This window comes from Protobothrops mucrosquamatus, unplaced genomic scaffold (genome assembly GCF_001527695.2).
Source record: "Protobothrops mucrosquamatus isolate PMUCROS unplaced genomic scaffold, P.Mucros_1.0 scaffold79, whole genome shotgun sequence".
Classification (NCBI taxonomy): domain Eukaryota; kingdom Metazoa; phylum Chordata; class Lepidosauria; order Squamata; family Viperidae; genus Protobothrops; species Protobothrops mucrosquamatus.
The window spans coordinates 776620-789134 of record NW_015386456.1 but is presented as its reverse complement, the minus strand read 5'-3'; the positions used below and the strand labels follow the sequence as shown (position 1 = coordinate 789134).

Sequence of the window (12515 nt, the reverse complement as noted above, 5' to 3'; positions counted from 1 at the left end):
ATGATTTTAACAGCAATTTTAATTGGAAACACAGCCGTCAATATTTGGTTTTTAATTCGGTTTTTATTGGGGTTTATATTTTTGTGTTTTTGTATTTTTGTATTTGTGTATAGTATCTGTTTTTAAATATGCTGTGAACCGCCCTGAGTCCTATGGGAGAAGGGCGGTATATAAATTAAATTATTATTATTATTATTATCTGGGATTCATTTTATCTTATGTAGTCTGAGAAAAGGGATAAAATTCTCTACAGCATCAGTTTTGCCACATATGGGATTGACTCATTCTCTGCTTGCTCTTTTGGGAAACTGAAGAGAGAGGAAGGGTGTAGTTGGATTCCTGAGGTGTGTATTACCAATCTGAGTTTTCTAGCTGCCTTGGAGAAAATGATGGTGCATGTGCCCTGAAGAAAGGGTATTTGATTAAATGTAGCTGAGGAAAATTATAAGATTTGCATTGTCAATGATATTATATGGACAAGAATTTTGATTCCTTTCAGGATTGAGACATTGACATGGCACAGAAATTGTATTTGTTACTCAGGTAACTTTTGTTGGTATATTGATGGAAGAAACATAGCTCTTCAGTCCTATTAAACCACTTGGCAACATTCAGTATCATTGACAATGGATTCTTGTATCATTTACAAGGACTGGGAGTAGGAGCATTGTTTAATGGTGGGTTCAATCTTTCCTGAGTGGTTAGTTATTGACAGTACTTACGGGGACAGAATACTTTTGTTCCTGGTTGCTATAGTGTGAGGTACACAGTGGTTAGGCTATCTCTGCCATGCTGTTAAAAATCTACTGTACATGAAACCACTGGAGAAGTCATATGCCAGTTTTTGAAGGATTATTCTCCTTCCTCCAGGACTGCTTCCAATCAATATTTCTAGTGGAGAAAAGTATAGCCTAGACCCCTATTCCATGGGGTTCCTCAGGTTTAACCAGAAATGCAGTGGAACTCCTGATCCAGTGTTTGAAAGATATAATAGGAATGGAGAAAACATGTTAAAATTTAACCTTTGAAAAATGTAAATACTGTTTGTGTATAAATAATACAACTCAAGTCAACTCCAATGTTGGCTGTGGATATTGACACATTTATTCTGAAGGGCAGAATATGACTTGAAGGTCTTCCTGCGTTCACAGCTCCTACTTTCAGATTCACAGCTATCTCATAAGATGAACTAATTGTTTGGAACTTGTCTTATGTTATATTTTTTTTCTCATTTTAACTTTGAATTTGATAAAGCCATTCATGGAACTGACATGGATTGCTTGCCTTTATCTGCTTTTAATAACTATTAAAATTCAGTTAATCATTACTGAATTATAATGATCAAGAAAGGAAACTGAATGTGCATATATGAAGAGGCTCAAAAAATTATAAAGGTCATAGGTTGAAGATTGATGTCTTATACCAAAGAATACATTCATGGATATATTGATTGAAAATATACATTAAACTTACAATTTTTTAAAATTATATTTTGCGCATAACAACTTGATGAATATAGGGCTGGGTATTGAAGTTATTTCATTTCATAGTATTCAGTTAATTTATTGGATGCGCTTGATTTCTTGATGCATTTAGTTCTTTTGAAGTTTTTTACACTGGAGTTTAATTGTATATCTTAAGTTAATTTTATACAGGATTATACAAATCAGAAATGTCAGGATAAATTATAATATATGGATAATTTTTTAACTTTAGTATTCTTTAAACAAAATATTAGCCTTAGTATGTCAGATAGCACAATGTTTTTAAAAGGTATTCATCATTCTTTGATGCATACAATGAAAGGACAAATACGCTGCTGTTTGCTGTATAAGAATACTTAAGTGGTCTTTAACAGGGTTACGTGGCTCTACCACGTTACGTTTGCCTGGAGAAAACTGTATTACTGTTTTGTTTCAAATATAGGTCTTGCGTTTTATAGTATTCCCAAGACAACTTATAAATTACTTGACCATTATAATATTAGAGTTTCACTTAAAAAAATACAAGAAATGTTCTCTGTTAAAATATCTAATATCTTATAAGAAACTGCATAGATTGAGCCAGTTTTATATTTCCTGATAGGGAAATATGTAAGGCAGAAAACAATGATTAAAGAAGGCATTCTTTGTAGCGCTTATATTGTTGATAACTTGTTAGCCACAGTGCTAAGGCAGTGATTGCCTTGGCAAATAGAGAAAGATATAAATGTTATCTAAAGCATTTTATCTAGCCTGGTATCATTTTTGTGATGTGTGCATATGTTGCTAAAAAAAAGAATATGTGTTAAATAAATTTATTTCCAAGTACTGAATTTGGGTGGAGTAGGACCTGGATACCTCCGAGACCGCCTTCTGCCACAGATTCCCTCCCACAGACCGGTACGCTCCCACAGAGCGGGCCTCCTCAGGGTGCCGTCGGCCAAGCAATGTCGGCTGGCGACCCCCAGGGGGAGGGCCTTCTCTGTGGGTGCCCCCACCCTCTGGAACGAGCTACCCCCCGAGATCCGGACAATCCCGGATCTNAATTTTAAATAGGGATAATTTTTAATGATTTTAATAATGTCACAGCTACAAATATTTGGTTTTAATTGGCTTTTATAGGGGAAATGTTGTGTGTGTTGTTTGTATTGTGTTATTTTAATATGCTGTGAGCCGCCCTGAGTCCCGTGGGGAGAAGGGCGGCATATAAATTATGAAAAATAAATAAATAAATAAATAAATAGTGAGGAGGAGGGAGATCCAGATTTCATTCTATCCCTACAATGGAAAATCAGTGGGGGCTTTGAGAGCTAGTCACATTCTCTCAGCCTAACTTAGTTATTATGATGATTATAAAGGAGAAAACAGGAAGAGGCGATCCTATAGCTATCACCTTGGCCTTCTAAAGAAAAATAGGATACAAACATAAGAAATAAATAGTTTGCTGAAACATGCCCATTTTCCATAAACTTTGCTAATGAAGGATATATTTTTGAAATACAGGTGGTCCCTGACGTATGACCACAATTGAGTCCAAAATTTTGTGTTGTTAAGTGAGACATTTATTAAGTGAGTTTGGCCCCATTTTATGACCTTTCTATTCACAATTGTTAAGTGAATCATTGCAGTTATTCAGTTAGTAACATGGTTATTAAGTGAATCTGTCTTCCCCATTGACTTTGCTTGTCAGGTCACAAAGGGTGATCGCATGACCCTGGGACACTGCCACAGTCACAAATGTGAACCAGTTGCCAAGCATCCAAATTTTGATCATATGATCAGGAGGATGCTGCAACGGTCATAAGTGTGAAAAAAGGTCGTAAGTCACTTTTTCAGTGCCATTGTAACTTTGAACAGTCACTAAATGAACTGTTGTAAGTCGAGGACCACCTGTACTTTTCAGGGTGCTTTAAAACTTATTTTAAAACGTAGTGGTATCTTTAAATTAAGTAGAAGATGCTCTTTAAGCAGGGTAGGTGAGTGTTTGTTTGTTTTATGGGTTGTACATATCTTTATCAGCCTTTATAATAATTTAGATCTGTTTGCTTCCTTGCAAAACCCATATTGCATGTATACATGTATAGCTAAACCTAAAAGGGAATCAGAAGTACTTATTTTCATAGATCTGTTGCTGTGTACATATATGTATGATGAAAAAACCTTTCAAAAAAACCTTTCATGCATGCAAATAACATCTTCCCTTTTGAAAGTCCAAGCATGAAAGAAATATTGCAAAACATATGTTATAGATTTAAAACGATATCCAGTCTTAAGAATTGTAACGTCACTACATTTAAATGCAGTTAACTTGGCAGTTAAAAGAAACAGCTATCATGTGGAAAAGTTTAAAAAATACCCTAAGGGAAGAGTAGCATAGGAGATTAGGAAAGTATTATGTGTTCCACAATTTAACAAGACATCACAGAACTAGGATAAAAATTAGCATATATGACTTACTTATTAAAAAGAAATGTCATGGAATAAAATTTTAAAAAGCTGTTTTAGAGAAATCTGACACCCCAAATTACATCCAAATATGCTATATAGTATATACAATAGTAAAAGAAATACATTGTTTTTGCTTAGTCATATTGTGGCCACTCCTAATATTATTAGCATATTAGTAGCACATTTTTAATATTATTATTTTTCACTGGAACAGAAAATATCAAGATTTCCTGGGCTATTTGTTTGACTCTTAACATTTGTTAAGTGAGTTTTGCCCCATTGTATGACCTTTCTACTCACAGTTAAGTGAATCATTACAGTTCAGTTAGTAACATGGTTATTAAGTGAATCTGTCTTCCCTTTGGAAATTAGGAATTCATTTAGAAAGGTGACTACTCTTTTCCTTTCTCCTTTCTATGCACACACACACATACACACACAGACAGACACACGCATTATATATAGGCTGTATATTTTTATTTTAGTTGCCATATAGAAAAAGTAATAATTGGAAAGTGGCTGGATTTAAACATTGTCCCCATCATAGTATTAAACCATTCCTGAGATTAGTTGACAGGAGCCTATAAATCTGAAGATACTGTAAGAACTTCCATTGACAGGCTAAGTGAATTGAATATGATGCAGTTTATATTCCAGCAATTAAGGGCTCCAACCTTCCTCATCCTTCATAAGTTCTGTATCTTGGCCTACCTGACAATAAACAGTGCTTCAAAAGTTTACCTTGTTAAATGAACACCATCTCGTGAGCTACTCAGGTAGTAGTAACATGAATAGTCAGTTAGAAACCTGTTGATTTAAGTTAGGTGTTTATTCTGTTTGCCAAATATAAACTAGTGAGAAGAGAGTGCAATTTCTGACAAATTCGTTCTGCTCAGTTAAACAAAACATTTACTTAATGTATCATCCTCTGATGCCCTTGGGAAGTTTCTTTTTAGACTGGTCTGTTCTGTTTTCTGTGGTGTACATCAGTTGGTCTATTATGATACCCATTAAAGCAGGTCTCCTGACCTTTTGGCAATAAAACGTTCTTGAAAATATGATCAGCTTTCTGATTTGGAAAACATTTAACATGTTGAAAACAACAGTAAATGGGGGGGGAGATAGACAGGGAGAGCTGGTTTTTTTTTTGCTACATTAGTCTAACAACGGTTAAAAAGCTTTAGTTGATTTTTTTGTATAGTTGAGAAAGAAGTGCAAATAAAGGAAGCAGCAGATGGTCCTTTTGTGACTGAACCAAATAAAAGGGGTTTGAGAACAATAATTGTGAATAGGTGTAGTCTAATAAAACACTCAGCCACCTGCTGCCTGCTTCCTTCAAAAAGATTCTGTTGCATATTCTTGGAATTAACTAATAGAATATCCTTGGATTGAATTGAAATATGAGCTTCCAAGAAACAAACAGACCTTTCTTTTATTTTCTCATGTTGAATGCACTGTTTTTTGGTTTTCTGCAAAGCTTTAAAATGTTCTTTGTTCTTTGTTTCAACGTTCTCTCTACATGATTGCAATTTGTTGTCTGGCATTTGTCTTAACCAATTAAAATTATTGTCTGAAAAGCCTCAAGTGCCCATCTATTTTCTTTTTGCTGCAAGTTTAAGAATGGCAAAGAACAATTTGATACTTTATTAAGCTTTTCAATTGAGAGGTTAGCTTGCATAGTTAAGCCTTGTTTATTTTGTTTTTAGGGTTTTACTCTCCAGCCTGATTACCAGAATATTATTAATCCAGCATCTACAGCTGCACAAGTTGTTACCCAAGCAATGGAATATGTTCGTTCAGGATGCAGAAATCCCCCAGCACAGACCGTGGAATGGAATAATGATTACTGCAGTAATGGGTGAGCAGCCACTGCATGCCACCTGGCATTGAGTAGCATTTAAAACAAAAACTGGACTCAGGCATGGTTTCCATTTTTATACAACAAATATATTCTAGAGGCTAGCAGAAATGTTAATATAGCTAACAGAAGGATTGATTTTATATGCCACAATTAAGGAAAGAGGTTTTGGGAGAGGATCTTAAACTACAACTAAGATTTAAATTTGAAAAATTCTAGACTGAGAAGGGACAATCCCATTAACTTGTATAAAGAGATCTTTGTTAAATAACTCTAGTCAACCTTGAGTCTTGGCTGCCATTGCTCTGTGGCCAAACTTGGGGAACTTGTCAGGCAGATTTAGAAGTGAGATACTATAACTTACATGTAAGGCTGCTGCTTTCTGAACTTTTACAGCTTATGATTACTTCATTTGATAGGTACATTTTGTTAAGGAAGCATAAATTCCACTGAATGAGCCAATTGTTCGTTGAGCCAAAGGGCCTTATCCATGAGCACAAGGCACTCAACTTTTACAGATGGTTTCCTATGTTCATTTGTTTATTCTTTGTAGTACAGCATGTATTTCAACCTCAGATCCATCTAGAAAATTTCTTGAATCTCAAGAAGAGACTTTAGAGCAGACATGTCAAACTCACGATGTCACATGACGTCGCGCAACATATCGGGACTCTTTTGCCATTGCCGGCAATGGGGTGGGTGTGGCTTCCGGATGATGCGTCCGGTCCTTGGGCCAGCAGTTTGACATACCTGCTTTAGAGCATGTAGAAGATGGCAAGTGCAATGTCTTACTACATAGGCAGAGTTCCATGCCTGTTTCTTTGCTCCTCTAATTGTTCACTTATGATGTCAGACCTACCATCCAACTGGGATTTATGACTCCCACATGTACACTTGTCACAAAGCATTCATTTTCAGGGCATTTCACTGAAGGGAATTTGCTAAGATTATATTTTTACTCAACCACAATACTAATTATAAGAACTATTAATTTGCGGCCTCCTACCACAAAGTGCTATAAAGAAAAGAGGTTTTAAAATCCCCAACCAGAATAAATATTACATTTGAGAGAATAACCTTTCTGGAGTTTCTCCACACAGGTTTTTCTCCAATATCAAAAGAACATGGTTTCCTTTCAACAATGTGCTCTCTGTGAAAATAAAGCTTCACCTGAGTTTAATGAGAATATGAAATACAGTATGACTGTTTCAGTAGCTTTAAAAAAAATCACAGCATGGATTCAGAGATTAACACTTGTCCCCACTTACATTTGCTTTTTAATGTGACTCTTAACTTCTTTTTTCTCCCTCCTCCTCTGTTCAACAGGGCCATGCCGAGGGACAAAGCGCTGTATCTTACCTGAAAATATTTTGGAAATGCATCTCTTCTTTTTGCTGAGGAATGCAGGAAAGTCTTTTCATCATGGATTGCTTTATGCAGTCTAGGCTCTTCTGCATTTATTTAGAACGTATAAGTCGCTAAGCACTTAGGACTATTTTTGCTGGTGGGTCATTCACTCTGGGAAAAAAAAAGTCTTGTTCCTCCACCCCTCCTTTCTTTTTCTCCTTCCTTTCTTAAATGGACATTGCTTTTCTTCCTTCCTTGCAGAAGGAGTCTTGGACCATTTGGATTTTGTTGGTTTTTATTTCTGCTGTGAAGTGCTGCGCTAGTAACTGCCTTAGCAACTGTAGCTGTCTTGGATAAAAGTCCTGGATTTTCCATTGGTTTTCATAATGGGTGTTTATATGAAACTACTAAAGACTTTTTAAATGGCTTTATGTAGCAGTCATAGCAAGTTGTAAATAGCATCTATGTTTCACTCTCCTAGAGTATAAAATGTGAATGTTTTTTTGTAGCTAATTGTACTTTGAAACTGGCTCATTCCAGTTTATTGATTTCACAAAGGGGGTTAAATTGGCAAACATTCATATTTTTACTTCATTTTTAAGCAACTGACTAATAGTTCTATATTTTCAAACTCTGAAAAGAAAGATGAAAATTATTCCCAAATGATTTTAATTAAACAGAAATTGGCTTTGTGTCATTAATTATACAAAGAAAAAAGTGATATTGGGAAAAGAGCAAACACATTTATTTTGTACTGCCTAAAACTGCTTTTTTATCACTTTATGTGTAACAGTTAGTAAATGTCATTTACATCCTCTTATGTATAAAACTGCCAAATGCTTTCTTGATATTTTATTAGATGCAGAAACAGATTGGAAACAGCTAAATTATAATCTTTACATATTGCTCTGTATTATTGTTTCTTCATCCTGTGTCTGTATTTAATCTTTTTTATGGAAGCTGTTGCGCCTATTTATGAAATAATAAATATAGGTGTTTGTAAGTAAATTTGTTAGCATCTTAAAAAGGATTTTTTTAAAAAAAAATACTTTTATGGGCATCGGTGTATTTGCTTCTGATATGATTTTTTTTCCTGTGAGATAAATAAAGCCAACCAGCTTTTGTGGCAGAAAATGAAAATAATAAGAAATTATTCTGTACTTCATATGTTTATCTGAGACCAAACTGAGAAAAAATTCTATTAAATCAGAACTTCTCTTTCTTGCTTAGTTCAGTCTTGAGCTAGCATGATGATGATTAAGAAGACACAGTGCATCCAAAGACTGTGGTGGCAGAGGCTCTTTCCCCTATTCTCTTCTGTGAAAGGCAGATTTCTGTATACGTCCTTGACTTAACAACCACAATTGAGCCCAAAATTTCTGTTGTTAAGTGAGATATTTGTTAAGTGAGTTTTGTCCAATTTTATGACCTTTCTTGCTACAATTAATAAGTGAATCACTGCAGTTGGTAAATTAGTAACTCAGTTGTTAAGTGAATCTGGCTTCCCCATTGACTTTGCTTGTCAGAAGGTTTCAAAAGGGGATCACATGACCTTGAGACACAACAATGGTCATAAATTGGAACCAGTTGCCAAGAATCTGAATTTTGATCACATGATTATGGAGATGCTGCAAAGGTCATAACTGTGAAAAATGGTCATAAGTCACATTTTCCAGTGCAGTTGTAACTTTGAAAGGTCACTAAATGAACTGTTGTAAGTAAAGGACTATCTATATTCATAGGGATTGTGTTGGTTGCAGAGGTCATTCAACTGCTCATAAAGTAGAAAAAGAACAACCTATAGCTGTGCAGCCCTATAATCTACTTGGATTGCTAGACCAGTGCTATAACTTTGAAGCAAACCTTTACATATTCAAAGAATATCTCACCTGATCTGAAAAAAAAATGATCAGAGAAAGGAATAATTATAATGGAAAGGCCACAAAATTTATTACTGTTATGAAAACAGTAGAGTTATGAAAACAGTAGAGTTATGAAAAGTAGAGTTAATTATCCTTTGGGTATGATGTGGCAGAAAAAAAGTGATTCATTGCTTCTTTTTTTTGCTGGCTCAATAGGAGAACAGAAAATGAAAGGCCAAAAGTGAAGATGTGCAAGGACTGTTATCACAGATAGTGAAGAATAAGCAGCTTTGATAAATCTGTCTTGGATTTTAAGTGTGCAACGAGTGAGAGGAAAGGATGAATTATTAATTTATGCTGGTGTTTCTCAACCTCAACAACTTTAACTTGTGTGGACTTCCAAGTCCTAGAATTCCCCAGCAAGCATAGCAAAGTCACTGGCTATTTCCCATCTGTATAGTGAATATATATGAAACTATTCTAAGTAATGACTGGTCAACACTCTTCTTTTTTAATAGCTGACTTTTCCCATTATAAACTATATAGCATCAATAGACTTGGAGTGATGATATTCTGTCTACTTACTCTTGATTGTGATTTCTGACACAGAAGGAAATTCTCAAAATTTGGAAAAATAGGCTTCTTTTTATAAAGGTGAATGATATCTGACAATTTCTGTGTCTCTCTTCACCAAAGTTGGAAACTCCTTAGATAAATAATAATACCCAATATAAAAAAAACTATAGTATTTATCTTTGCAGTAAACTTAACAGCATTTACAAGCAAAAAAAAAAGATATAATTCTCCACCTTTCATTATAAAAAACCAAAACCAAACCACTTGGTAAGAAATAAATCCAACAACTATCATCCTAATGTTCACCAAAAAACTTTTAAGCTATTCTGCCAAGCAGTTGGATTCTGCTTCATATATAAAATAGAGACATTATAATAATTAGTAAAAGAATGTTATTCAAATGCCCAAGAAATACAGTATCTTTGGTTTGATATAAACCTAAGCAGAGTACAACCTTGAAACATATCGGCATGTAAGAACTAATAGTGAAAGACAAATGTGATTATTCAAACAGCTGTAGATGAGGCCTAATTTTATTATTTTTAGTCTGTAGAGGAATTCACGATTGCACTTAATTTATTTGTCTTTATATCGAGTTGTTTATCGGCACTAATAATTAGCTAATGTTTTCCATTAACGTTATTCTAATAAAACATTAAATTCCACTGAAATTAATCCTAAAGAAGCTCAATAAGTAACTAAGTGAATTAGACTTGACAGGGTTTGATGGGAAAGTCTGTATTCTATCGGCATCTTTTTATAGAAGATTTAGAGACGCAACATAATATTTAATTTCAATCTGAAGCATAGTCCAAACTAGAAACACATAGTGTCAAGCTTAAATAGAACATTATGAAAGTGCAAAAGTTGCTATTATATCCCAGAAAACTGAGAGTTTTATGTCCAGGAAACAGTAGGATACACTATTTAATTATGTAATTGAACCCTAAGAATTAAAATCACAGCATGTAAAATAATAATAACTGCCTACTGAAAAGTATAACTTTACAAGTATGAATGTTTTTCAAAAGGCTGGATGACATCTATAGATAATCAATTTTAAATTAAAACAGCATTTTTCCTCAAAGTACACCACCAAGCTTCGACTATGCATTGTATCTATAATGGAATGCACTATGCATTATTTTAAAAAATAATTTTGCATGCTACATTTTCTTTTTGAGAACAGAATCAAAACTATATTTTCAAACTGTAAAATTCAACTGCGAGTAATTGAATGATATGAAATGCACATAAGGTACTGTCTAGTCCAATTCTGTTGATATTTGGAGAAGATCTGAAATATTCTAATATATATAACTTCATATTAAACTGTGTAGATAAAGTTAAAATCCATTGGGTTGTGCATGCTTCAAAAATTATTTAGACCAGCAGTCCCAACCTTCCCAGCTTGGCAGCCCAGCCTGGGGCAGGGGAGGCATGTGAGTGGCAGACACGCACAGCTCCACTCAAATGGCTTGCAAGTGCACATATGTGCATGCAAAGCTCCACTTGCATGAGTGGAGGATACTTACACTCACACATGAAGCTCCACTCGTCTGAGCGGAGGACGTTTGCATGCAAAGCTCCACTCATGCAAGCGGAGGGCACTTGTGCTCGTGTGCAATGCTCCACTCACACAAGCAGCAGGCACTTGCGCTCACACAAAAGCTCCATTCATGCGAGTGGACAGCACTTCACCACCGCTCACACGACTGGACCTTCACGCACACGCTCTTGCCCATCTCTCCGGCAGCCCGGTTTCGTACAGGCCGCGACCCAGTAGTGGACTGGGGTTTGGGGACCCCTGATTTAGACAAAATACTTCAGATCTTATACAAGCACAGTAATTCTTTATGAGTTGCTTTATGAGTCAGTTTAACATTAATAAATCTCTTTAATGCAGATGCTCCTTTTGAAGGTTCATATGGAAGCCTGGGGGAGGAAGGGGGGTACTTTTATTAATAGCAGAATAATGTTCTGCTTGTGCCCACATGCAGTTTGAAGCCCAACTTTTGAATAATTTTCAAAGTGTTCATATCTCTAAAACACAGAAAATAGAAGGGGGCAATTCTACCATAATTTCTCTGGGTATCATTGGATAGGATTGATTGAGTTTGATCTTCATTTCTGAAAGTCTATCTATACAATAAGAAGAATTTAATATTTATAATCTTTCCAAAGCTTTGGTCATCTTCAGGACTATCCCCACTGAAAGAGGATAAATAAGCAATCACATGCCACAAATATTTTAGCTATTACATCCCCATTTTGGTAGGCCATTTAAAAATGAAACAAAAAATAATTAAATCTAAAGGTTCACATATTATGCAAATATAAGCACAAAGTCTTTATCTGATCTGGTCAAACATCTTACACAAACACCATCTATTTAGTATAGCTTTCTCGCTAATAGTTTTCTTTATGTAGGCAAATATTAATTCAAATATGCAAGCATTCACAAGAGTCATTAAAAGTTAGCAGCCAGTCAAGACAAGCCAAGGGAACAACAATGATGCATTTTCTTTCAAAAGAGTTATGAAAAATACAATTAGCACTGTTCAGAAACAAATGTGCAATTATATGCACATTTATCTGAGAATGAACTTCATTTAAAGATGTTAAAATAATGTTACATGTTCCTCATCAAACCTGCATGATTCCCACTTACATTTTCAAAAGGAAACATTTAGTTTTAATCAGGGAAGGAAGACATTGTACTCTATTAGCTGTCATTACCATTAACTGCATGATTAGATAGCTGGTAATCAATTACATGAGATATTTCTCCATTTCATTCATTCCAATACAGTGTTGTAGGCCAAACTTTCCAAATCAATAATGCTAGAGGAAAATATCTATAAAGCCGCTATCACAATAAAGTTAATGATACATATTTAAGCACTGGCAATACAGAGCTTGGAGATTGTTTATGAATATCCT

General features: G+C 34.9%; 1 protein-coding gene across 1 annotated transcript in view; it reads left to right on the top strand.

Moving 5' to 3' along the window:
- The window catches only part of TOX (thymocyte selection associated high mobility group box), a 94782-nt gene extending 87632 nt beyond the window's left edge, over positions 1 to 7150 (top strand). Inside the window, exons 8-9 of the mRNA XM_015812361.1 lie at positions 5636 to 5787; positions 7114 to 7150. Coding sequence (XP_015667847.1) covers positions 5636 to 5787; positions 7114 to 7150 — 189 coding nt within the window. The remainder of the gene's footprint in view (positions 1 to 5635; positions 5788 to 7113) is intronic.
- Positions 7151 to 12515: the final 5365 nt, after the last annotated feature.